At 39.0% G+C, this 26879-nt stretch overlaps 1 protein-coding gene across 5 annotated transcripts in view; it reads right to left on the reverse strand.

The window, feature by feature from the left end:
- EEA1 (early endosome antigen 1) overlaps window positions 1-26879 on the reverse strand; it is a 411681-nt gene that overhangs the window by 85667 nt on the left and 299135 nt on the right. For 3 of the 5 annotated variants that reach the window (XM_049093901.1, XM_049093902.1, XM_025439556.3), the window contains one exon: window positions 4041-4133. In XM_049093901.1, coding sequence (XP_048949858.1) covers window positions 4041-4133 — 93 coding nt within the window. Of the gene's footprint in view, window positions 1-4040; window positions 4134-26306; window positions 26561-26879 lie in introns of those variants that run through there. The other 2 variants (XM_025439553.3, XM_025439554.3) reach the window with 2 other exon arrangements.

Consider the following 26879-nt stretch of genomic DNA (forward strand, 5'->3'; position numbering starts at 1 on the left):
GAAAAAGTAATTATCTGTAATGAGACCTAAAGGATAATCAGATGTTAACCAGACAAAAAAGCAAAAGGGCAGGTAAGGTATGGGGATCAGCATATAGAAGCCCAAAGATAAGAACAAATTTGGCACACCTTAAAAGCAGGAGTTCTGTATGCCTGGATCACAGAGCACAAAGAAATACAACCACACATATAAGGTCAACTGATTTCTCATAAAAGGGAAAATTTAAATCAATGGGAAAAGGTAATATTCTCAAAAAATAGTACTGAAATAACCATATAGAAAACTAGTTTCCATATCCATATGAAAAAAAGAGACCTCAAGCACTACCTCATACCATACACAATATTTTAAAATAAATCAGACTTAAATGTATACACTAAAATGATTTTTTAAAAAAATATCAGAAGCAAGCATAGCAGAAAGTCTTTGCAATCCTGGGGCGTAGGCAAAAAAAATTGTAGAAGGACCCAAAAAGCACTAACCAAAGAGAAAGGCTGACAAACTGGACTTGACCAAAATTCAAAACTTCTTCTCTTTGAAAAACACCATTAACAAAATGAAAAGCCACAGACAGAAAAAATATACACATCACATATATCTGATTATGGTGTAAAGTCCAAAATTATGGCCCAATACTATGCCCTGCTTTCTCAGGTGGTGATGGGAGAGCTTCAAATGGCCTAACTGCAAGTGCCCTTCCCACACTGCTCCCACAAAGAGCATCCTCTAGTCAAATACCCTACTCCTGGAGGTTTAGTCTGTAAAGTGCATGACTCTTGATCTCTGGGTTGTGAGTTCAAACCCCACATTAGATGTAGAGATTACTTAAAAAATAAAATCTTAAAAAAAAAAAAAAAAAAAAAACCTCCTCTTCACAGAGCCTGCTTATCCCTAAGTAGCAGGTTTCAGTTCCCTGCCAGCCCACAGAATAATTCAAACAAGCCAATGACAATCTCCTGCAGGAACCAAGGGGCACCCCATCCTCTTGATAATAAGATAAACCCTGCCTCTCACAGCCCGTGGTTGTTCATTTTGTTCCCAAGTTCAGTCCTCATATGGCTCTTCAAGGCATACAGTGTTCTCCTGGGCCATAAGTATATGTGGTTAGCAAACTGCTGTTGACTTCAACCTGTCCAGTGTCAGGCTAATTGTATGTTCAGCCATCCCTATAAGCCTACGACAGCCTTAACCAATAAGGATAAATAGGAGGCAATCAAAATATTGATAAAGGACTTATACCCAGAATAGATTAAAAAAAATATTTTTTATACTTCAAAAACAAAAAGATAAATGATCCAACTTTTAAATGATTAGACTTCAGGGATGCCTGGGTGGCTCAGTGGTTTAGTGCCTGCCTTGGACCCAGGGCGTGATCCTGGAGTTCTGTGTTCGAGTCCCACATCAAGCTCCTTGCAGGGAGTCTGCTTTTCCCTCTGCCTATGTCTCTGCCTCTCTCTGTGTCTCTCATAAATAAATAAATAAAATCTTTAAAAATAAATAAATAAATGAAATCGTTAGTTTTCCAGTTGCAGACAAAATGGAATAGATTGACTTGCCCCATTTCCTCCTGCTAGCTACACCTAACATCCCTAGACGTTATATATAAAACAAAAGAAACATAAGAAAATTCTGAAAGGTGATGAGAAGGTGGACCAGCTAAGCATCTCAGGATCCAAGGACTGACATAGTAATAAATACACTGGATTTTCTTTTGCCTCATATATTCCAGACTGGGTACTAGGGAAGCTGGCAACTAGGTACTAGGGACTAGTACCAGACTAGGTACTAGGGACACTTTAGTGAGCACTTACAAAAAGAGCCTTCCCTCTCCAGCTAAAGGACCAGGAAAATAAGTGAGTAGTTTCAGTGGGTACCAAGGATGGAAGTCAGACTAGAAAGGGATAAAGAGTGAACAAAGATGTTTGCTTCTGGCAATACATTAAACTAAATAGTCTGAACTATCATTCTGATGATAACAACTAAAGAAAAATTGGGGGTGCCTGGGTGGCTCAGTCCATCAAGCATCAAATTCTTGATTTTGGCTCAGGTCATGATCTCAGGGTCCTGTCAAACTCTGCACTCAGGGGGGAGTCTGCTTGAGATTCTCTCTCTCTCTGCTTCCCTCTGCCTCTCTTGAACTTCCTAGCCTCCAGAGCTCTGAGAAATAATAAGTGTTTGTTGTTTAAGTCACTCAGTTTATAGTACTTTTGTTACAACAGCCATATTAAGAAAACATTATATATCAATATATAACAAAATATAAAATATGACATAAATATGATATAAAGCAAAATATTGCTTTATTTCTATTTCTTTAAAGTCCTAAAATAAATAAATAAATAAATAAATAAATAAATAAATAAATAAATAAATAAATAATAAAGTCCTGAAGACCCAAGTGTCTGGGTGGCTCAGTCAGTTAAGTGTCTGACTCTCGATCTCAGCTCAGCTTTTGATCTCAAGGTAATGAGTTCAAGCCCTGCTCTAGGCTCCACGATGGACGTGGAGCCTTTGTAAAAAAAAAAATTAATTAATTTAAAAAATTAGTCCTGAAGACCATATTTCAAATTCCATATAGATGGCTAAGGGGACAAAGTTAAAAAATTGTTCAAAATGGGATGACAACCTTAAGGTAAAGGGGAAACAAACCTGAGAGAGAGAGGCTGATAGAGTTATCACCTGAGACCTTGACACTTATGTACCCTAGCACTGGGCATATGAACCTCTCTACAGCAGTATTTGTATGCTGATAGGAATAATTCATGACATAGGTAGAAACTAAAGTGGCAGGAGGGAAGGAGAGAGAAAATAAAATGAGAATGTGGAAAAGAAGAGAATCCAGAACACAAGAGAAAGGATTGAAATCTGATAGGAAAAGAGAACTATCTTTCATGTATTAAAGTAAGAGAGAATAAAGATGGATGCAAATAGCTTTGGTGACAAAACGATTGGTGTTCACCTAATATTTCCTAATATAGAAGATGCCTGAGGGAAGGTGGGATAGAGTAAGACACAAGAGAGATTTGAGGATAAAGAAGAAAGTAAAACTATCTCCGACAGTAGGAAAATAACACTAATAAGTAAATACAGCAAGACTACCAGGCACTGTTCACTACCCACTGGAGATTTTTTTGTTTTGTTTTGGCCTGACTGAGGTTAACAATTAAATTTGCTCTTAATAAAGTTCAACTGATACTTTTCTCTTAGCTCTCAGGGTCTTGTTAGATCTCATCATGGTTAATATCCATATATATGAAATCAGATGGCCAGAAAGAGACAAAACAGGGAAATGAGTGGATAGAGAGACAAACTCAGAAAGACAGAAGACAGACTCACCAACCAAGAGGTGCAGAAGGGGGAACACAGGAAAGGGGACTGGGTTAACAGTACAACTGGGCCCAGAAAGGGGCAACTGACAGAAATTGTCAGAGTAGAATGTGAGTACATCAATATCTTAGGGACAATATTATTGATGGCTTTTATGCTCTTCTTTTTCCTTTTCTTCTTTTTCTATAATGAGCAAATCTTGTTTGTCAAAAATAATAATAATAATAAAGCAAGGCTTTACTACTAAGGCTGACTTCTCCAAAAATTTGAGTTCTTTCTTAGATTTATTTACTTTCCTCATTAATTTTTAATAAACTTTGATAGATAGAAGCTGTTAAAAAATCATAAATGAAGACAGCAAATAATGTATAAACTTCATAGATAATCTCATTTTTCATTTTAGCTCAGTAGTCATGATAGTGCAAACACTAATCACCTGGTAATTTTTATAAACAGATTTTAAAATCTTCCTTAAGTTGAGATGACATTAACATTGAAGATAAATTCACAATTTAATTTTCAGTCTTAATATACACTTTCTCAGTCTTAAAACTAAATACCAGAATTTTTCTACAAGTGATTCAAAAGTCACATTCCAGTTTGTTAAGAAGGATGAGAATGTTTCCTACAATACAATTACTGACCATTACTCCAAATATCTGTTCATTTTCCCTTAAATAACACTAAATTGTTTTGCCAAATTATTTCCATACCTCTGAAGAGCTTTCATTATTGACATCTACTGTGTTTATAGGAGCTGCTGATGAATCTAAATCAGAACCTTGAGAGCCAACTCTCCCAGGAGTCTGAAACACAGAAAAAAAATCAAAGTAGATATTAATAATATATTCACAAACTATTTAATAACCTAAACAATAATCAGGGCTAGCCTTACACATAAAAGTAGATGTCCTCTCAATATAGTAACAAACTGTACTAGCAGCTATCCTTTATTGAAGACTATGCCTAATATAGCATCAAGATCTCTGCATGCATTCTCTCATTTTTAGTCTTTTTAAATTAATAAAAAGCTTATTTTTATATGTATTGCCTATAGTCTTCAACTCACTTTCACAGAACATTTTATTTAATCATAGTGCCATCTCTGAGAGACGCAGGACATATGTCACCTCTATACATGAGAAAAGAGATTCAAAGTAGCCCAAAGATTTCTCAAGACTGTACTGTTAACAAAAATCAGAAAAAACTAAAACGCTGATCTTCTGATTCCTCTTACATTGTTGTCTATTACACCAACTAAACTATAACATGAGGGTTGCTCAAAAGACCAACACAGATCATTCATGCCAATCATTACCAATTTGTCTTCAATACTTGATATTCCATTATCAAAAATACACAGTTTGGAGGATTAAAGTTCTTTTTTCTTTTTCTCCTGCAACACTTATCCTCTCACATAATTATTCATTAATACTTAGGTGTTACCATAAAGGAACTAAAAATCTAATAAAGTACTGGGCAAGAAGAAAGATTTGGAACACAACAACCAACTTAATAATCCTTAGCAAAAAACACTTATGGTACATACTTTCATCATTCTCACGTCACACAAAAGAGAACTTAGGTGTGGAAACTAAGTAATTTGCCCAAAATCACATGGCCAATCAATGAGAGAAAGGACTGTAACTCAAGCAGTCTGGCCCATAATCACTAAACCATACTGGTGATTTATGGACATTTCCACTGAAATGTACCTCAAGCACCCATGACTGAGAGCAATTCACTATACTTGTCTCAACACACAAACCTCCTATTCCTCACTATTAAATATTCAACACAGATGCCAAATAAGGAGGCAATGATACTTTGAAATTCACTAATTGAAATGATTATAAAAGCTACACAAAAAAATGAGAAAACATATACACTATAATTATGTATGGTGGCTCAGCGGTTGAGCATCTACCTTTGGCTCAGGGCGTGATCCCAGGGTCCTGGGATCAAGTATCGCATCGGGCTCCCTGCAGGAAGCCGCTTCTCCCTCTGCCCCTCTCTGCCTCTCTCTGTGTCTCTCATGAATAAATAAATAAAATCTTTTTGAAAAAAAATACATGGCAGCCCCAGTGGCGCAGCGGTTTAGCGCTGCCTGCAGCCCAGGATGTGATCCTGGAGACCCGGGATCGAGTCCTGCGTTGGGCTCCCTGCATGGAGCCTGCTTCTCCCTCTGCCTGTGTCTCTGCCTCTCTCTCTCTCTCTCTCTCTCTCTCTCTCTCTCTCTCTCTGTGTGTGTCTCTGTCTCTATGAATAAATAAATAAATAATATCTTTTTAAAAAATAAATAAAATAGAATAAAATTTAAAAAATACAATTATGTATAAAAACTATTTATAAGAAATTCAAAGGATATATATATATCCCAAAATACAAATAATGATTTCTGTAGCAAGACACAGTTATGGATATTTTGGCTTTTAGTTTTTCAGGCTTGGGTTTTGCTCATTTTTTTTTTTTTTTAGAATTTTAGATCCACAGTTAAATTATTTGTACACTGAAATTTTTCTTAATATTAAAAATAGTAAAAAAAATAAGTGGACCTTTGCAAAATGGATGATCCACATTCCTGTCATATTTTCCCAAAATGTAGTCTTCTTAAACTTTCTAAGCTTATCCAGAGTGTGGCTTTATTGTTTTCAGTTAAAATCCATAAAATTCTCATGTTTTAACTATTCTGTTAGCTACTCTCCTCTAAAAAACAAAGCAAGATTCTTTCCCAAAACAGCATGCTTTAGACATGAATTTATAAATAAATAAAAGCCAGCTATCTGGATTTAATGATACTCATGCACCTGGCAAAAAAAGTAGCTCAATGTTGAATAAGTCAAAGACCCTTTATATTACATACTTAATATAAAGAATTGTATAACACCAGAAATTCATTTTTGACCCATCAACATTTCAACAGCTTCATGCCACAATGGCTTTTAAAATTAGTGACCCCATTCTTAAAAGCACTGGAAACTAAAGCTGTATCTCCCAAGGATTACATTTTCCCCACATTTCTTTATCTTTTCTTTTTCCAGATTACAGGTGGCTTTTCATTTGAGATTTACCTTCCCTGTGAAGTAAGCAATTCAGAGATACATCTACATAATCCTATTATCCTCACCAAAAATACCTTTTCTTATATTTGCCTAAAATAGTCCTTGTCAACAGATCTAAGAAAGTCCAAGACAATGGGGAGTAAAAGGAAAAACAAGAGAGAAACTATCGATGCTTTTCATACCCATATTTTAAACACATTCTCCCTGACTGTTGCTAAATTGTCTAATAACTTCTTGTTCTGTTAAGTCACTAAAATCCCATTACTTCAATGAGAAGTCCAATTACAGTAATGATGACCCTGAACAAACAATCTAAAGCATTCTAACTTTTCTACTTATAAAAGTTTTACTTTGTGAAAACAAGAGGATAAGTATAATTTGTGCTAGGGGTGCCTGGGTGGCTCAGCTGATTTAAGTGTCTTTGGCTCAGGTCATGATCTCAGGGTTCTGCAACTGAGCCCCACATGGAGCTCCCTGCTCAGCGGGAAGCCTGTTTCTCCCTCTTCTCCTGTTCCCCCTGCTTGTTCTCTCTTGTTTCCTCTGTCAAATAAATAGATAAAATCTTTAAAAAAAAAAAAAAAAAAAGAATAATTTGTGCTAAAAATTTAAATAGGAGATAAATATCATCCAAATTATGTTTTTATAGAAAGTATTACCTAAATTTAGAAATCTTTTATAGTAACCAAAAAGTATGTAACACATTTGTTCATCTCCCTTGGAGTATCTAGCATTCTGTAAGGCTCTGGATGTCAAAAGGACATATAAGGAGACATATAAGGAGACATATAAGGAGACATATAAGGAGAGCATAAGAGAAACAAGGACCATGCCTTGGGGTAGACTAAAACCTGGCCGGAGAAACCAAACTAATGTAAACAAAAAGAAGTAGGAAACAACTTAAAAAATTTAAATGCTAAATGGAAGAGCTCTGAATGCAAGCAGAGTTCTGAGAAAAAATAAATCAATGCTACTTGCAATATTTGAAAAAAAGTTCATTCCTTGAAGGAAAAGTCATTTCAATTTTCAAAATTTAAGAACTTTTTGAAAACCTAACTGAATCTCAAGTTGGTGGTAAAACCAACCACATAGAAAATAATTATTTCAAATGATTTAAGAACTACATAGATAATACAAGGACAAAAATAACTGCTTTTAAAACACAGTAACATTCAATAATCTTATTAATGGTAATATCAGTACTGTTATATTAAAGCTATTTATGTATTTTTTAGGAAAAAATAACAATCAATGTTAAGAATCAAGATACTCAGTATTAGACAAAAAAGATATAAATTCATAGTATAACTATTTCATACTCTTAAATTTGAATTCATGTTTTGTTTTGCCATATATATGGATATAAATACTTCCTAGTTCTTATTACTTAAAAGCAATGACAACCCAGAAGCAATGAGCACCCTTAGAGCCCAAACCATTGTTATCTAAATAGTATTCCCCACTGAAAGGAACCAGGGCTTTTTGGAGAAATGGCTGATTTCAGCCTGGAGGAGAAATGTTACAAGATGAACCTGGGACATACTGTTGTGCCAAAAGCAAAGTAGCTAGTAAATACTAATCAGATCCTGTCAAAATGACAAGTCACTTTGAAGGCACTTCCAGTAGCTAAAGCAGGGCAATTTGCACATCAAAAAATTTCAGACTTCAACTGATTGAAACCTACTAAATATATATAAACCTATGAGTTCATAAAATATATTTAAAACTTCGTGAGTTCTCTTTCTTTAAGGACAGAAAAAGTCAAAAGACAAGCAAGGCTCATTCATCATTGCTAAAGTATGTTCCAATTCTTATCTGAAAATTAGTGTTTAAAGAAAAAGTATTAAACATTTACCCTGCCCTTCCAGAAATTCATGGTAACCAAATGGTCTGCTTGATGTTGAAAGTTCTTTTCAGGAAAATGTCAGTTAATGTATGCAGAAAAAAAGAAATATTTAGAAAATCATCATTTTGCAACTTGATAAAATCAGTCCTTTCCACATAAAGGACATAAAACCTTTCATGAATTTCCTCTTTCAAATAAGAAATTCTACTGTCCTTTAAATTCTATCATGTCTCTTATTTATACTCTTGTAACACTAACTCATAATATAAAGAAGAAAGTGCTATCTGTGTTAAATCATTACAATAATGACCCTCAATGAATCACCCCTATGTTTTAATGCCCTTGTAATTTTCTTGTGTAATTCCCTCCCACATGCACTCTGGCCACTAAACTCACTTTGGCTAATGGTAGAGGAGCAAATGAGATACAAGCAGACACTTGAAAAGTACTTGCACAATGGGATTTGCTCTCTTATTGATGGAAACTCTTCTGCTACAATAATATAAGCCCAGACTAACCTTAGACTTATGTGGCCCAACAAATACAATCAGCAATCTGAGTAAGTACCTTAGACTATCCATTCCAAACTGACAAATAACTCCTGCTTATATGAGTAACTTCAAGAGAGTCCAGTAGAACTACTCAGCCAAGCCTCCCAAAATTGCTGACCCACAAAATCTAGAGCAAACAAAATGGCGGTTAAGTCAAAGCCAAAGTTTGAGTATGGTTTATTATGCAACAGGTACAACTAGATATAGTAGATATAGTAGATGCAATGTGGTAGCTTCTCCACAAAACAGAAAAGGAACCTTTTTGAGGCTGGGGACCCTATACAGAATGAGGTACTCATCACAATTCCTAGTAAGGACACAATAAAAGTGTCTACTTGAATTTAATAGGACATCCAATAGTTTTAGCACATTTTTTAAAAAGGATTAATGTAACTACTCCAAGTTTACATCATTCTTTTTTTCATCTTTTCTTTTTTAACTGTTTAAGTTAAACAAGCAACTGGAAAACTAAATGACAATTGTCAATCTAGTTTTCAGGGCATTTGAGTAATATCAAGATGTTTTATTTTTTGACAGTAGTCATTGGTGGAAATAATGTTGGAAAACCAAGCCTCTCACACATTGTTAGTGGGAACATAACTAAACGCAAAAAAAATGTACATACTCTCTGACCTAGTACTTAGGAAATTACTCAGTGAAAAAGAGTACCACCTATACATGCACAAGCAAAAGTACCGCCTATATATGTACGAGCATGTTCACTGCAGTATTGTTTGTAACAGAAAAACTGGAAACAAAACTAAATGTCCTTCAACAGGGAACTAAATTTTGATAATTCATAGAATAGAATATAAAAGAAATAGTTCTGGGGCACCTGGGTGGCTCAGTTAATCAAGTGTCCAACCCTTGATTTCGGCTTAGGACATGATCTCAGCTCAGGCCATGATCTCAGGGTCATGAGATCAAGCTGCACATGGAGCTCCGTGCTAGGCATGGGGCCTGCTTAAGATACTCTCTCCCCTTCTCCTTCTGCCCCTCTCCCCCCCGACTCTGCCCACTTTCACATGCACTCTCTCTCTCTCTCAGAAAGAAAAGGAAAAAAAAAAAGTAATTCTCAAAGTGCTGGCACTTAAAAACTTCCAAACTATATTAAGTAAAAAAATTTCAAACTCATACAAAGAATAGATCATATTTTTATAATATTAATGGATATATCCATCAGAAAATTCTGGGAAAATACAAAGAAACTATTAGCAATGATTACTGGGGAGGGGACCCTCTACTCTTCATTTTATACCTTCTGTACTCCTCTAATTCTAACTCCTGGATATCAGCCTCAAACTCCACATAAAATTTGTGTCTTAAGTCCTTCCTGCTCATTCTAAGTCTTCAACCTTGAAAATGGTCACTAATACTCTTCGTTCTAATCTCCACTATAATTCTACCACCTTTAAACTTGTCTCATAATTCATTTTTGCTAATTACTTTTTTTTTGTCCTCAGATTTCCTTCTTATTTCTCTGTCTTCTTAAAACCGAATATATCCTGATCCATATCAAATCCTGAAGTAGAAGGCTTACTTAGACTTTTGCAATAATATGACCTAAAAAATTTATGGCACCAAATAACTCCATAGATGCTTCTCTATCCATCATAAAATCACACACAATATTAGTAAGCTTCTTGGAGCACCCAGCTGGCACAACAGGTAGAGCATGTAACTCTTGATCTCAGGTGTGGTAAGTTCAAGGCCCATACTGGGTAGGATTACTTTAAAGAAATAAATTAAGAAATAGCAAGCTTCTTTACCAATATACCACATTTAACTCTAACTTATTTATATCAGCTTTCAGCTGAGAACAATTCTTATTTTCTGAAATGTGAGCAATTTCGCCTAACCTAGAGCCATCCTACAACTTTAATGAGCAAGCAAATACAGCCACCCATGTTGTTAAATTATTAATACTAAACTGATTGTAATCCCTATTCAATTTGTCTTTCCAAGTAACTTCTAAGAGATTATCCCCCCTGTTGCAGCTAATTCCAACCCTCTCCAAAATATCTTGTGTTAATACACAACATACTTCTGCATCCTAAGTCTTTCTTGCCTGACCTACTGACACACAATACTACACTCTGCCAGAGAAGGGGGTCAGAAACATATACTTACCTAATATAACTAACTCTTGTTTTCAGCAGGGCCTATCAAGTGTTCCAAAAATAAAAGTCCACCTATATCCAGGAATAGTGATTCAGAATATAGAAGTTGGAGTCACATGGACCTGCATTCGACTTCTAGTTTACCCACTTAGAAGCTTTGTAGATTTATTTAACTTCTATAAGCCCAAACTCCCAGTTGTAAAGTAGAACTAATGTCAGCCTCATAGAACTCTTGTAAGGATTAAATGAAATGAAACATTTAAAATGTTTAAACCAGTGCCTAACATTTGATATACTACAAATAGTAGTCGCTCTCATCATTATTAAGACTAGAATCAAACTTGAAAAGTTGGAGAGCATCTCAGAAATTATGTTCCAGGGCACCCCTGGTGGCTCAACAGTTTAGCGCCGCCTGCAGCCCAGGGCGTGATCCTGGAGACCAGGGATCAAGTCCCTGGATCAGGCTCCCTACATGGAACCTGCTTCTCCCTCTGCCTGTGTCTCTGCCTCCTCTCCTCTCCTCTCTCTCTCTCTCTCTCTCTCTCGTATTCTCATGAATAAATAAATAAAATCTTTTAAAAAATAATTAAAAAAAAGAAATTATATTCCAATTGTATGACTTCATAGATGATGAAACTAAGCCCTAGAAAGCACATCTGGCTTAGTGGACAGACACCACTCTGCTCTCTAATGGTAAAGTTGCAATTAAAACTTAGGTTTCCCACATCCCAATTCAATATTCTTTCTAACCAAAATATTTCTTAGTCATCTGATATCCATCAAGACACTTAATTTCTCTAATCTCAACTTCTTTAATGATATACTACAGGGATAGATCATGGATCATGATCATGGATCCTTCTAGCTCTAAAATTCCCATTCCCTGATTCATTTGGGTCCTAAACTGGCTAATTTAAAAGCAAGTCCATAGAAACAGTCAACTATATTTCTAATCTCTATATATACTTATGGACATTTCAAAACTCTAAAACGTCTACCAGTTATTATTAATGGTTGCATGAAAATAATTTACCTCTCAAAAGCAGCCAGGTCAAAAAGAGAAAGAAAAGAAGAAAGGAAGAAGAGAAAGGAAGGAAGGAAGAAAGAAACAAAGAGCAGCCGAGTCAGTAAGTGATTGTGATTATTAAAACTATACATAAGTTATTAGTAACTTAATTGGGTTTGCAGACATCATATAGTTAAGTCAATACTAAGTAAAAGAGTAAGTTTTTTAACATTTACTATATTTTGAATATCTAATGCATAATTAAATATCTAACACATAGTTAAAATTGAGCTACATATGTGAAGCAAATTTAGAGTATTATGTGTTTTGATTCAACAAATATGGATAGGCAGACACAAAAATATACCAAAATAAGGGTTCATACTCTAGTTTGGAGAAGAAGCCACTTTTCATTTTTGAAGTTTTAAAATCTCTCAAAGGAACTGGGAATGGTGCTGATAATAAAACTTCCTAAACACAGCATCAATGGGCCATGCTCAAAATCCCAGCAAATGGTCTTACACAGCACTTTAGAATCTAACAGAAATTCTAATCTACTGGCTATGGATTCCTATTATAAAAGATATGTAGAGTATCAGTTTCAAAGAAGTAGAACACAAAGCTCATAAAAATTAAGATCTATCCTGAAAATAGTCATCATTTATAATATAAAAATCTCTAACAAAGACTATTCAAATAGATGACTTATAATTCGAGTTCCCAAGGAAACAGACTCTGAAACTCTGAAATCTGCAAGCAGGTTTATTGGGCAGTGCTCTCAAGAACACCTGTGTGAGCACAGGAGCAGCATGACTGAGCAGAAGGAGAAGATAAACAGCACTGATCAGCAACACAGTTGCCACAGCAGCCTCAGCTAATCCTAGCAAGAGTCCTGAAGCTAGATGGCCCTTCACAGAAGTCCCAAATCAAGGCAAGAAGATGATTCTTTGTATTCTCCACATTGAACAGTAATGAGGCTGCTTCCAAGAAAGGAGCAAAATCTTGCATGGGGCAGCTTTATTTTGTTAGGGCAACTCCCAGAAAAGGATGCAGCTTTATGCCATCAGCAGCCTTAACTCTAATCAGCTAGGGCAATGTGTTTCCATCCTGAAGGAAGATCTAAGTGCTGCATCAAAGCATCTACCACCATGAATGTACCTTACTTGCATCTGAGATACTCATAAAGGGCCATACACCAGAAGGGCAGGGGGTAGATCTCAGCAGAGAAGGAGACCTACTATCTTCTGGAACCTACTACACGCAAATGCCATGACAGTCACCTTACACAAGTTATCAAATTTTATCACTGAATCCTTGCTTCCTGAAGACAGTTTTTCTCAGCAAAGGTGCTAGAAAATAGGGTAAACATTATTTGGATTTGTTACATAACTCACTTAAAATGCTACTTTAGGGTTGGCAAATGATCTTCATTAGTAAAATCTTGGTACTGAAAATCTTGGTACTTTCTTGATTTTCAAATAACAGCTTTAACCTAAAAAGCACTTGAGAAATCACCTAAGGTAGCGCACTCACAGTGGACAGATAAGGAAAGTGAAGCCCAGAAAAACTCAATGATTTGCCAAAGAACGTGAACTCAAATCTCCTGATTCCAAATTACTGATTTCCCTATTTTGCCCTGGTGACTTTATACCTAAAAACTTAATAAAATCAAAACAACCCTGAGGCATGAATCTTATTGTAAAACTCAATACCAGCTTCTTCTGAATCATTTGCATTTTCAAAATCATGCGCATAAGAAACTTGAGTTTTATACTAGTTAAAGAAATGTCAGTTTGGTAGTCTGGCTAAATGAAATATTCTCTGTCTATTAATAGTAATAGCTAACATATAACCTCTCTGACAGGCAAGAATACCAAGCTCTCTGTCTACGTTATGTCATTTAATGCTTAAAACAATCTTTTGAATAAAGTCAAAGGGATTGCTTCCATGTAGCCAAGGGAGGGAAAATACAGTTAAAGAAGCTAAATAAGTTGTTAGCTAAGATTACAAATGTAATGCACAAAGCTGGAATTCCATCTGACTTCAAAGCTTGTGCTCTTAATGTTAAACTATCCACTATACTACACTTTTGCTTCTTTTCGATTTTCCTTCTCAGACCTACTCAAATTTCTGTGATGTACATGGTTTATTTTCATAACCAGAAACAAAATTTTATTTTCAAATATTTTTATTTTTAAAACTAGATTGCTTAAAATACTTAAAAGTTGCAAACAAATATGAGATTATATCAAAAAATAAAGTCCAATGATACTTGATAAAGTATCAACGAGACTCTAAAAACTTCTATATTAGCAGAGTTATGTAAAACTTAGCCATAAACTGAAATGAGGGGATAAAGGATGATTTTAAATTTCAATTACTGGTATAGTCTATGCAATACTTAAACAGATGTCAATGCAACTAAATTATTCATGTTATTGTACTAAATATGTCAATCAATCATAGCGTGGGCAAAAGCCATGTTTCCATCCTAAAGAAAGCTATCTTACCATACGCCATGTTGAAAACATAGTCCAAGATAGCCAGTTATATGACTCTGTGTCTATTGCCAACTGACCAAAGATGTGATCAGCTGGACCAAACAGCAGATATTTATAAGTTAGCTAGCAGCCTATAAAATGGCCCAGTAGAAAATTAACAAGGCAGGAAACAACAAATGTTGGAGAGGATGCGGAGAAAAGGGAACCCTCTTACACTGTTGGTGGGAATGTGAACTGGTGCAGCCACTCTGGAAAACTGTGTGGAGGTTCCTCAAACAGTTAAAAATATACCTGCCCTACGACCCAGCAATTGCACTGTTGGGGATTTACCCCAAAGATACAAATGCAATGAAACGCCGGGACACCTGCACCCCGATGTTTATAGCAGCAATGGCCACGATAGCCAAACTGTGGAAGGAGCCTCGGTGTCCAACGAAAGATGAATGGATAAAGAAGATGTGGTTTATGTATACAATGGAATATTACTCAGCTATTAGAAATGACAAATACCCACCATTTGCTTCAACGTGGATGGAACTGGAGGGTATTATGCTGAGTGAAGTAAGTCAGTCGGAGAAGGACAAACATTATATGTTCTCATTCATTTGGGGAATATAAATAATAGTGAAAGGGAATATAAGGGAAGGGAGAAGAAATGTGTGGGAAATATCAGAAAGGGAGACAGAACGTAAAGACTCCTAACTCTGGGAAACGAACTAGGGGTGGTAGAAGGGGAGGAGGGCGGGGGGTGGGAGTGAATGGGTGACGGGCACTGGGTGTTATTCTGTATGTTAGTAAATTGAACACCAATAAAAAAAAATAATAATAATAATAATAATGTGGATGACTATGTGCTGGACATAGTTCTACAAGCCAGTAATACAGTGATGACTAGAATGGCAACATCTCTATTCTTACGGAGCCTAACATTCTTGATCCAAAAACAGGCTAGGAAGCCCCGATCTAAAGCTTAAGGTAGCTTTGTTATCACTGTTTTCCTTGTATTCCAAAAAATGAATAATTACCCTACTTGATTGGTTTACAAATGAATATTTTCCAAGTCATTTATAAACATTACGAGGTTTTATTTGTTACCATTAAAGAAATAATAATGGGGAAAAAAAACAAAAAAAATAAAATAAAATAAAATGGCCCAGTAGCAAAAAAAGAAAAAGTGCCCAATGCCAAGAGTGAACTACTGCTGAGTTCCATGATTAGGCCTGTGAATTGCGATATATGAAAAGAAATGATTAATTAACACACAAACTGGCACTAAACAGATAAACAGTGTAATCATAAGGTAAAGTAAGAGTACATAAAAGTGTTCAGCAAATCAAAGCTATAACCTCACCAAAGTTTCAAAAGACCAAAGACTCTGAGTATGCAGAAGCTGTGAAGAAAAAAAAACTAGAATAGAGGGTAAGAAAATTAGCTGAAAGGTGAAACAAAAGTATTTAGATACAGGGAACACAAATATATTAAGAGTCACTGAGTCCTTTAACAGTTCAACTCTACAGTGAAAATCTATAAAGCCCAGTAGAGAAAGTCCCTGATAGCACTGCCATGGAGCCTTCAAAGCCTTCCAGTAAAAATGTCTGAGAGGATCAACCCCATATTAAATGTTTGGTTCTGAATTTCCATGAAATTCCATCTTTCTTACTGCTGAGCGCATCCTTATACTCACTACTATGCTACTTTTGAGCTAACCTGATGAATTCTTTATTCCTAGAATCAAATGAACTTAATCATAACTATTATCACTATTTCAGAGCCATGGTAAAGTTTATTTCTAGAAGAACAATGTGTAAATTGTATGTTTACACAACATTGTATGTTGTACCACAACTCCTAGAAGGAATAGTCCTAAGTATTATATGACCACACTCCACTTCCAACCTCAGTTGACTAAACCATCAATGAACGTCTTTGGCCATCCAGAGACCTAAGCATGATCCAACGAGAAAAGATGCAGAGGACATTTTAAAGTCTTCTCTTGGATTTTGGGAATTGAGACATTGGACCAATTGGTTATACAAAGCTAAGGTGAAAAGTATACAGAATTGAGCGGTCAGATGACCATCTGGGTCTTGAACACACTGAGTAAGCAGCAACAAGGAGGATGGTCGCAGAATCAGAGACAAGATGCCAGCAGTCTATGAAAGAGTAAAACAAAGAGAAGAAATGCCTCTGTCTCTAACAACATTCTCTTAAGTCCCAAGTGTACAGCAATTCTTGCTCAATGATCATTTTGAAACTTTATAATAAACCCCCCTTTCAACTTAAACTGATTGAGGAAGTTTATAATCCTTGAAAATAAAAATCATTTATCAGAATCTTGTCCAAGGATGACAAATTTCATTCATGTATTTAATATTTAATTAGTTTCTGCTTCCTCTATTCCATATTCCTCAGAAAGTAGTCTGTGCTCCTTGATTCTACTTCCTTACTTCCCAATTTGTCCCTGTGACTCTCCTAAAACTGAACTAGGTATGACTCAACTGTTCCATTCAATGTACACTTCTCAGTACTTACCTCTCTTCAAGATATGTATTTGTACATATCTTATACTTGCCTCCACTTGTCTCCTAAGTGCTGGACCTATATTTCCACCTACTTTATGAACATCTCCACTGGGATGGGCACTCGTCTAGCTCACATTCATCTTCCTTCCCAAACCTGTTCTTCTTCCCTCTCTATTCTTTACCTTAGTCCAATTCCACCACCCCCTCAGCTGCCCAAACTACTCAAAGGTCAATAAGCCCTATCAATTTTACATCTTAATTTTCTTGAAAATCATTCTTTCTCTATCCCTAAAGCCATTGTCTAACTTCAAGTTTTCTTCATCTCCTGAACTGAAAACTGAAGATCCAGAAATTGATACAATAGAGGGACTTCAAAATCTTCTTTTTTTTTTAAGAATTCCAAATGATTCTAATGTGCAACAATTTTAGGGGCGCCTGAATGGCTCAATTAGTTAAGCGTCTGACTTCGGCTCAGGTCATGATCCCAGGGTCTTGGGATTAAGCCCCACACCAGGCTCCCAGCTGGGTGGGGAGTCTGCTTCTCCCCCTCCCCCATCACACCTGGCTCATGCACACATGTGCTCTCTCTCCTCACTCTCTCTCAAATTAATAAATAAAATCCTTAATTAATTAATAATAATAATAATAATAATGCGCAGCAATTTTAGAACTAAAAAGTTATTATTTTCTAGCCAGTCTCTTCCCTAATGGAGCCACCCTCTCTACAGAGTCACCAAGTAGTCAACATATATTACTGAAAAACATCAAGCATCAAATACTAAGTTAGATTCTACACACTAAAAAAGAAAACAAAATACCTCCCCTAAGGGAGCTCAAGTCTATAGGGAAATGGTCAAATAAATAAATTACAAAAACAACATAAATTTTCTAGAGATCTGAACTCAACTACCATATACTAAATGTCTATTGAATGCTGGATACTGCAGTGAATGCTTCATGAACATTATTTAATCCTTCCACAACACTGTGAGATACATAATATCCTCAACTTACAGATAAAGCAAATTTCAAGCTTTTCAGAAAGCTTGAAATTTTGTACAAGATCTCACCCTCATAAATGGAGGAACACAGGCCTTAAATGATGGTCTAGTACCAAAAGCCTGTTCTAGTTAGTATGGGGATGTTTGGGGAGAAGAAAAAAAAAGTAATCAAAAAACTCCCAGAGTCACTTGAATTGAGCAATGTCTACAAATGAGGTAGGACAGTCTGAACAGAATAAAGCTCTTCTACAGAGGTATGAAAGAATGAGAGAATAGAGTAAGTTGTGAGAAACACAATTAGTGAGAATGGAAAGGTCAAGGGCATGTTCAGAGAGGTAGGTGAAGATGAGCCTAAAATCCTATAAAAGGACAGAGCTTTATGGGCCAAGTGTACCAAGGCAAAGAGTTTGGACATCTCCAAAGGGCAATGATTATTCATCAACATATTTTAGACAGAAGAGCGATACATTCAATTTACTTTTTATAAAGATTACCTACGAAAAATATTTTTGGAGGGTTTTCCTTATTACAAATTTGATAATTTAAAAACTTTCTGGGCAGCCTGGGTGGCTCAGCAGTTTGGTGCCTGCCTTTGGCCCAGGGCGTGATCCTGGAAACCAGGGATCAAGTCCCATGTCAGGCTCCCTGCATGGAGCCTGCTTCTCCCTCTGCCTGTGTCTCTGCCTGCCTCTCTCTCTCTCTGTGTCTCTCTTGAATAAATAAAATCTTTAAAAAAAAAAAAAAACTTTCCATGGCTCCTTACTGTATATAGTATAAAGTCCAAACCTCTTTCTGATCTCATCTCTTATAACTACTCCCATCCACATGCAGAAATATTCACAACTCTTCTAATGCTGTGCTAGACTGTTTCATGCTCTTACATTTCCTTGGTCCCTGTCTCTAAAGATGGCTTCTCTTCCTTGCTCCTCTTTGCTTATCACTTCCAGCCTCTGTAAGGTCCTCCACAATCTCCAGTCCAACAATCTCCCCCTAAACATTCCCTCACAGGATTAGTTACTTTTTCTTTTGTACTCACGAACTCTTCCTCTGGGTATCTATTAACACTTATCACATTATTTTGTAATTATTTAAGTATCTGTCTCCCCCATTAAAACTCCTTAAGAGTTTTTTCATCCCCAAACCCAGCAAAGTAAGTAGCACAGAATGCCCAATGGTGTGATGAATGTCTACACAAACATACACGCATGATTAAAAAAAAAAAAAAAAGTGATAAGAAAAGTATTCCTTAAAGAAATTTGGAGTATATAGTAATAATAATAAAATACCAACATTAGCAGCAGGTAACATTTACAGAGAGCTTACCATGTGCCAGATACTGTCAAAGACCTTGACAGGTACTCATTCAGTCAGTCCTTACAACAACAATCCTATGAGACAGGTACTATTATTATGATCATTTTAATGAGACACAGACAAATCAAGTAACGTGCCCAAAGTTACTCAGCTAGTAAATGGGATACAAATACCACCCCAGGACTATGGCCCCAGAGTTCAGGCTATTAACCACGAATCATACTGTCTCTTTGGCACAAGCAAAAGACCACCAGGATAAGAACAGAAAAAACTTAGTTCTAGCCCTGGTTCTTTTATACCTCAATCTCTATTCTTAAACACACTATAAATAAATCTACACAAAGAGAAAATAATTCCACATTTTAAAATTTAATAAATTAGTAGTAATTCCATCAAACTTAAATGTGTAACCAGACAGGGAAGCCTTCCCTAATATCTCAGTTTAGATCAGGGCCCTCTTGCTTTATGCTCGTGGATCTCCCCATGCCTTTGTGCTTCTTAAGACTCATTCATGTGACCAAAAAGCTATGGGATTCTCTGAACAGTTCCTCTTTCACGAAGCTTCACCACAGGGGTTTATGTCTCTTCACTCATCAGTGTATCCACAGCACACGGTGGGCCCATACTAGACATCTGAGGAATAGATATGCTTGAAAGGTCTTCTGGGGGTGTCTGGATGGCTCAGTCAGTTGAGCGTCCAACTCTTAATTTGGGCTCAAGGTTATGATCTCAGGGTTATGAGATGGAGTCCTACATAGGCTCCACATTCAGCATGGAGTCAGCTTAAGGATTTCTCTTCCTCTCCCTCTGTCCTTCCCCTTGCTTGCATACAGGTGTGTGTGTGCACACACCTCTCTTTCTCTCAAATAAATAAATCTTTAAAAAAAAAAAAAAGGTCTTCTTCCCTATTCATCATCCTTTTTTCTGTCACATTGTCATCATTCTAATGCAAATCATAATTTCTCAGAGCCTAAAATATTAAAATTTCTATCTGATCTCTGCCTATACTCCTTTACGGGTTGTTTGAGGTTTTTTTTTTTTTTAAAGAATTTATTTATTGGAGACAGAGAAAGAGCACGAATGGGGGAGGAACAGAGGGTGAAGGAGAGAGAAGCAGACCACTCACTGAGCAAGGAGCCCAATATGGGACACGATCCCAGGACTCTGGGATCATGATCATGACCTGAGCCAAAGGTAGACGCTTAACCAACTGAGCCACCCAGGCACTCCTCCCCTATGGTGTTAATGTATCACATGCAACTGACCAATTAATCTTCCTAAAAACAAACATTTTTAACTTCTACTTTGTGCCTAAAGAATACCAAGATGTCACCCCCAAAATATGCCACTTTGGCATATTGATTATTTTTAATTAAAGGCACTAAAGCAGCAGGTACACAAGAACACTCTGACCCTCTTTCTTCTTCCTGAAAGGAGATAAAATTCTCATGTGGAAAGCTCCCTCACTGTACAGGGAGAGAAAAAGTTATTCTCATCACCAAAGACAGAAAATTTGGGGCTGAGAAATCTGTATAAACAACCCTGTTAAACTAACCCTTATTATCTTGGCTACTTCTAACATTCGGTATGCAGGAGAGGCACAATTTCATCCACTTTCTTTGGGTGTCTGGCACCCGAATTCTGTAGAAAGACTTTAAACTCTCTTGTGAAGCTGCCCGTGTATATGTAAAAATTTAATAAAACGTGTATCCTTTCTCCTGTTAATCTGCTTTATATGTTTAATTCTTAGGTCCAGCCAGACACCCAAAGAAGGTAGTGGAAAATTTTGCCTCTCCTGCGTACCAAATATATTTCACTGCTTAATAAAATCTTATTGATTTCCTAATGCCTACAGAATAAAGTTCAAAATGTCAGATTTGTCTATTGAAATGAGAAGGAAAGCCACCCCAGACTTGGGTTTCTAATACCATTCCCTACTGTAAGAAATAAGGCTCCTCAGAGAAATGGCTAATTTCAGGGCTGGGAAAGAGTAAGGGATGAATACACTGTTATGCCAGAAAGTAAAGAAGGACTAAAAAAAAAAAAAAAGAAAGAAAGAAAAAAAAAATCATAGGACCATGTCAAAACATAGGAGCCACACTGAAAAGGCTCCCACTGTTCAAATATGAGCACCAAAATAATTAAATATTGTAATGAGTTATAAACCACTTTTAAAAATTGAAATTATGAGTCCACTCAAATAGAAAAGAAGAAAGGAAGCTGAGAGGGAGGAAAGAAGAACAGGAAAGCCAAGAATCACCTGGTAAAGGTGAAGGGAATGCCGGAGTGGAAAAATCATCATTTTGCAGTCATTACGGAGAAGACTAGATCGGGCAAGAATGAACAATGAATGCTAAATTAATGGCAAATTTTGGTAAGGGGCAAGATATGTACATGATCTTCTAGGTAGATGCTATTAACTGTAAAAGAAGAAAAAAATAATATTATATAATCAAAAAATTCGGCTACCCCCGACCTCTGACAAGGTAATCAAAATTAACGGCACCTACGGAGGACAGAAAGACATCATGGGCCTCCAGATGTGGTAAGGGTTAAGCTACTTGAGGCTTAGGACTGTATCTTATTCACTGCTGTGTCCCCAGTTTCTAGCACATAGCAAGTGTTATTAATATCTGTTTATTAAAAGGCAATATGATTCTCCTTCTGCCTGTGTCTTTGCCTCTCTCTGCCTCTCTCATAAATAAATAAAAATAAAATCTTAAAAAAAAAAGGCAATGTGCAAAGGAAGGAGGAAGGGCAGGGAAAAATGAACTTATTCCCAACTCTGCATCTTTGCTTATACTGTAACTCCTTCCTAAAAAGAAACTTTCTTCTCTAAGACCTCTCCTAAACACACACACATTCCTCAAAACCCCGTCTCATGCTCATTTTCTCCAAGAAGACTCCCCACTCACCCAGGTTCATTCTGATCTTTCCTTCTCTGTACCACTACAGCCTTCATTGTGTGTATCATTTTCGTTGGCACTTAATCGCATCCTTAAGGAAGGATATGATATTTTCCCCATATCTTCCACAGTGATTAGCATAGTGCCAATCATATTAATTTGAGTAGTGGGGAAAGGGCAACGAGGTGCCAGAAAAAGGGAAATGGACTGAGTTGGGAAAATCTGGCTCTTGTCTCAGTTTTGACATCTACTGTGTTGCCTTAGATAAATCAGTTAATCCATTTTTACTTCCTCATTTTTAAAATCAGAGAGGGACCTGTTGACTATAAAAGAAGCTGTTTGTTTCTACAATTCTAGAATAATTAAATCCATTTTTTCTTTAGCAATGGTATTTATATATGCCAGTGAAAAGAAATCTAATACACTAAATTACAGTAATTTCTTAAGAAATGGCAACAAAACTTACAAATTGCCTCAAGTAATAAATACTGATCATCTCTTCCTCTGACCATCAAGCACTTTATTTTTCCTTTTAGAGATCTTATTTTTAAGTAATCTCCACACTCAACGTGGAGCTGGAACCTGTAACCCAAAGATCAACAACAGCCAGCCAGGTGCCCCCACAGTCATCAAGCACTTTAAATTCATATTTCTCTTCAGAGGACCATTAAGCAAAACAGTCAATACATACATACTGGAGCTACCTTAATTTCTTTTTTTCTAATTCAGATCCTTTCAAGCCTCAGAAAGCCAACTTTTAGTAAGTTAATGGAAAGAAGAAGAAAAAGCAGCAGCAGCAGCAAATTTTGTCAAGTACCCTGGGACCTCATTGCAAACGTTCAAATACTGAGTTACAACTGATTGTAAGCATATTGTCCGTATCTTCTTTCAAAAACGCTTTTTAAAGGACACTATTCAGAAGAAAATAACAAAAGTTAAAAAGAAAAGGCCATCTAAAACAGAATATTAAAATAATGCAATATAATCCCAAAGCATGGAGACTATTTCAAACAAATCTCTAAATTAGCAATTTTTGTCTTAATCTTGTATCTTATTACCTCTGTTGAGAAATAAGATTTATCAGGGTGGGGTAAAATAAAACGGTTGCCATGTTACATAAAGATTCTAGTTATACTTGTTAGTAAATACACCTGTGGACTTAATAATAATAGTTTAGGTTCTAAACTAATAATACAAGTCACCAGATTTCTTTAAGGTTTTTATCAAAACACCCCTATTATATGCTGAGCAATAACAGTGAGCCATCTGCAAGATAAAGCTGAACTCCTCTGAAGGTAGTCTAAGTCCTCTAGGGATCCAGCCTCTACTACCCCGGCATCTTCATCTCCCACCTATCCCTGCACCTCATTTCACTTCCTAACCTTAATTGTTCACATTCCTCCTACCCTTTCAAGATGCCTTGGCATTTCGGTCTCCCTCTGCCTGACATGCCCCTCCCTCTTTGGAGCTGCGAATATGACCTCCTACTAGAAGCTTCTCCTGAGGATCCCAACACCCTCACACAGAGGCACCCAGGGCACACTTCTTCTATTACACAGCACTGTAATCACTGTTAAATGTCCACTTCCCCTACCTGGCTGTGAGTTTTAAAGGGAGGACCCATACCTTATAAACCATTTCCCAGTCCCTTGCATATGTCTGGTGACTACTGACACTCAATATAAATACACAAGGGGAAAAAGTAACTGTGAGAAACAATTCAAATTTCCCTATAAAAGAGTATACACACTTAACACAATGGTTCTCAATCAAGAGATATTTTTGGGGCAGCCCTGGTGGTGCAGCGGTTTAGCGCTGCCTGCAGCCTGGCGTGTGATCCTGGAGACCCGGGATCGAGTCCCACATCGGGCTCCCTGCATGGAGCCTGCTTCTCCCTCTGCCTGTCTCTGCCCCTCTCTCTGTCTCTATGAATAAATAAAATCTTAAAGTATATATATATATTTTTGGTTGTCACAAAAGGGGAAAGGGGTGGGGGGAGGGGTGGACTGCTAACCACATGAAGTGAGCAGAAGCCAGAGCATCATCTTAGAATGCAAAAGGACAGCCCCCCACAAAAAAAAAAGAACTATCCAGTCATAAAATATCAGTAGTGCCTTGGTTAAGAAAGTTGCCGGGCAGCCCCTGTGGCTCAGTGGTCTAGCGCCCCCTACAGTCCGGGGCGTGTCCTGGAGTCCCGGGATCCAGTCCCACTCAGACTCCTTGCATGGAGCCTGCTTCTCTCTCTGCCTGTGTCTCTGCCTCTCTCTCATGAATAAATCAATAAAATTAAAAAAAAAAAAAAGTCAACTGTCACCTGACTTATTCATATGTGATGATCGCATGTCACATCTCAGCAATGATCAGAATCCCAATTTTGCAGTTTCATTTGAAACTTCTATTAATAGTCGTGCATGCACCAACACATGGTCTTTATATAAGAACGGTCCTTAGACAACGGTAATGCTTAACAACATTAAACCACGAGGACGGGAAAGTATCCCGTATTTCCGAAAACTAGAACTACCAGAAGCTACTCTTTTTTTCAAAGTTTATTCATGTATGTTTTTTAATAACCTCTCCACCCAATGTGAGGCTCAAACTCGGGACTCCTAGGTCAAGAATGGCATTGCTTCTCCAATGAAGCCAGCCAGGCGCCCCTACCAGACGCCACTCCTGAGTCAGGAAACACTTCGTTTTATTTATCAACTTTAAAGCAAACCATAGGCAGACTAATTTTCAGATGTGCAACTATAGCGGAAACACAGTCTGAGGGATGAGGGGATAATCGGTTCCTCCAGGTTGGACTAGAAGGAAACCCTCTCCAAGTACCACAGGTAAATCATGCACACTCGTCTTTACTGCTGGACCCAGGAAGGGACGACAGGGGTAAAGGGCATGTCCTTGCTATTGCTAAAATCATCAGCTTATCAAGATTTCTGACAAAACCACTGCAAAAAAAAAAAAAAATCATCAGATGTCAATACAGGGCGGCAGATACAAAAGTTAACTATTTCTCCCCTGATGCACGACCAAGTCTCACATGACTTGACCATTTCACAAAGCTGTGCAGGAGCCAAGGACACTCCCTTTCCATATAGTGGATGACTCAACTGTCTTTGGCACATTCCTTGGCTAAATACTACAAATTCACTAATTTCTTCCGTCCTGTGAACCAGTAATCCTACTCCCTCAGTAACCAACTAATCAGTTTGCCCCAACTTTTCAATCGTTTACAGTTTGTCGCAGCTTCTCAGATTCCAAAAAAAAAAAAAGAAAAGAAAAGAAAAGCTATCCAAAACAAAACCTTGAGTGACAGCAACGCTTGTAGGAAATGATACTCTTCTTATTCTAGGAGTCGATCTCTAAACAACACACGTACAGCTTTCCCATGCTCTTGGCTTTACAGCTTCAGGTTTTTCCAGCTTTCCAGTAGGAACAGCGCTGGCAGAAAGTGACGGAGCGAGCGTTGAACACTAGACGAAGCGGACTGCGAATTTACTCTCGGAGAGCTCAAAAAAAAGGTACCGGGGCTGAGAGGGGGAAACGCATTTTTAATTGGGGGACGGAAAAAAAAAAAAAAGTTTCCAACAGTGAGTAATCTCCTCCTCCTCGGCGGGTTTCGCCAGGAAGTGTCGGGACCACGACTGGGCCCGAGCTAGGCCGGGCTTGGGCACGTTACCCCGCGAACCCGCGGCCCAGGGCGGCAGGTGCGCGCGAAGCCGGGCGGCGGAGGGGCCGGGCGCTCCCCGCCGGGCGAGGCACCGACTCGGGTCGGCAGCGGCGTCCCCGGGCCGGGGAGGAACGCGCCGCACCACACCCTCCCGCCCCGCCGCCCGCCGCGCGCCGCCCGCCGCGCTGACAGCCCCGCGGGGAGCGCGACGCCGGCCGGGCCTGGGCGCGCGGGGCCGCGGGGGCCTCGGCGGCCGCCCGGGCTCCGGCCCGCCCGCCCCGCCGCCCCGCCGCCGCCGCCGCCCGCCCTCCCCCGCGGCCCGCCCCCGGCGCCGACGGCCGAGGCCTAACCACCTCCCGGCTGCGGGGCCTACGGGAGGAAGGAGCCACCGCCTCGGCCCCTCAGCGCGGCGGCGGCGGCGGCGGCGGCGGCGGCGGCGGGCTCCGCTCACGTGCCGCCCCGCGGACGGCTGCACTCGCTTACCCTCTGCAGAATCCTCCTGAACATGGTTTAAACGCCGCCCGGGCCGCCGCGGTGACTCTCCGGACCCTGCGCGGGCCCCCTCACGACCCGGGGCTGCGCGAGCGGGGGACACGGAGTCGGGAAGGCACCCGGGAGGAGGCCGGGGCTAGGCGGTGGCGGCGGCCGCTCGGGCGGCCCCGACTTCCCCACAGGCGGCGACAGGGAGCGCGCGCCCGCCGGCCGGGCCGCCCCCGTAACTGACAGCCGGGCGGGCCGCCCGCCGCCGCCGCCGCCGCCGCCGCCACGCCCTCCCGGCCTGTCCGTCCGCGGGGGGCGGGGCCTCGAGGGGCCCGGCCCGGGCCTGCGGCCAATCGGAGGCGGCGGCGGCGTGGGCGGCCGCGTGACGGACAGGCGGCGGGACGCTGGCGCCGCCCCTCCTTCCGGCGGGCCGGGGGACGCCGCGGCGGCCGAGCGCACGCCCGCGCTCCGTCAGGGGCCGTGCCCGCGCGGCGGCCGCGAGCCCGCGGGGGGAGGCGGGCGGGGAGCCCCGGGCCCCGCGGGAGGAGGGCCCCGGGGAGGGTCCGCGCCGCCGGG

This window comes from Canis lupus, chromosome 15, assembly GCF_003254725.2.
Source record: "Canis lupus dingo isolate Sandy chromosome 15, ASM325472v2, whole genome shotgun sequence".
Lineage (NCBI taxonomy): Eukaryota > Metazoa > Chordata > Mammalia > Carnivora > Canidae > Canis > Canis lupus.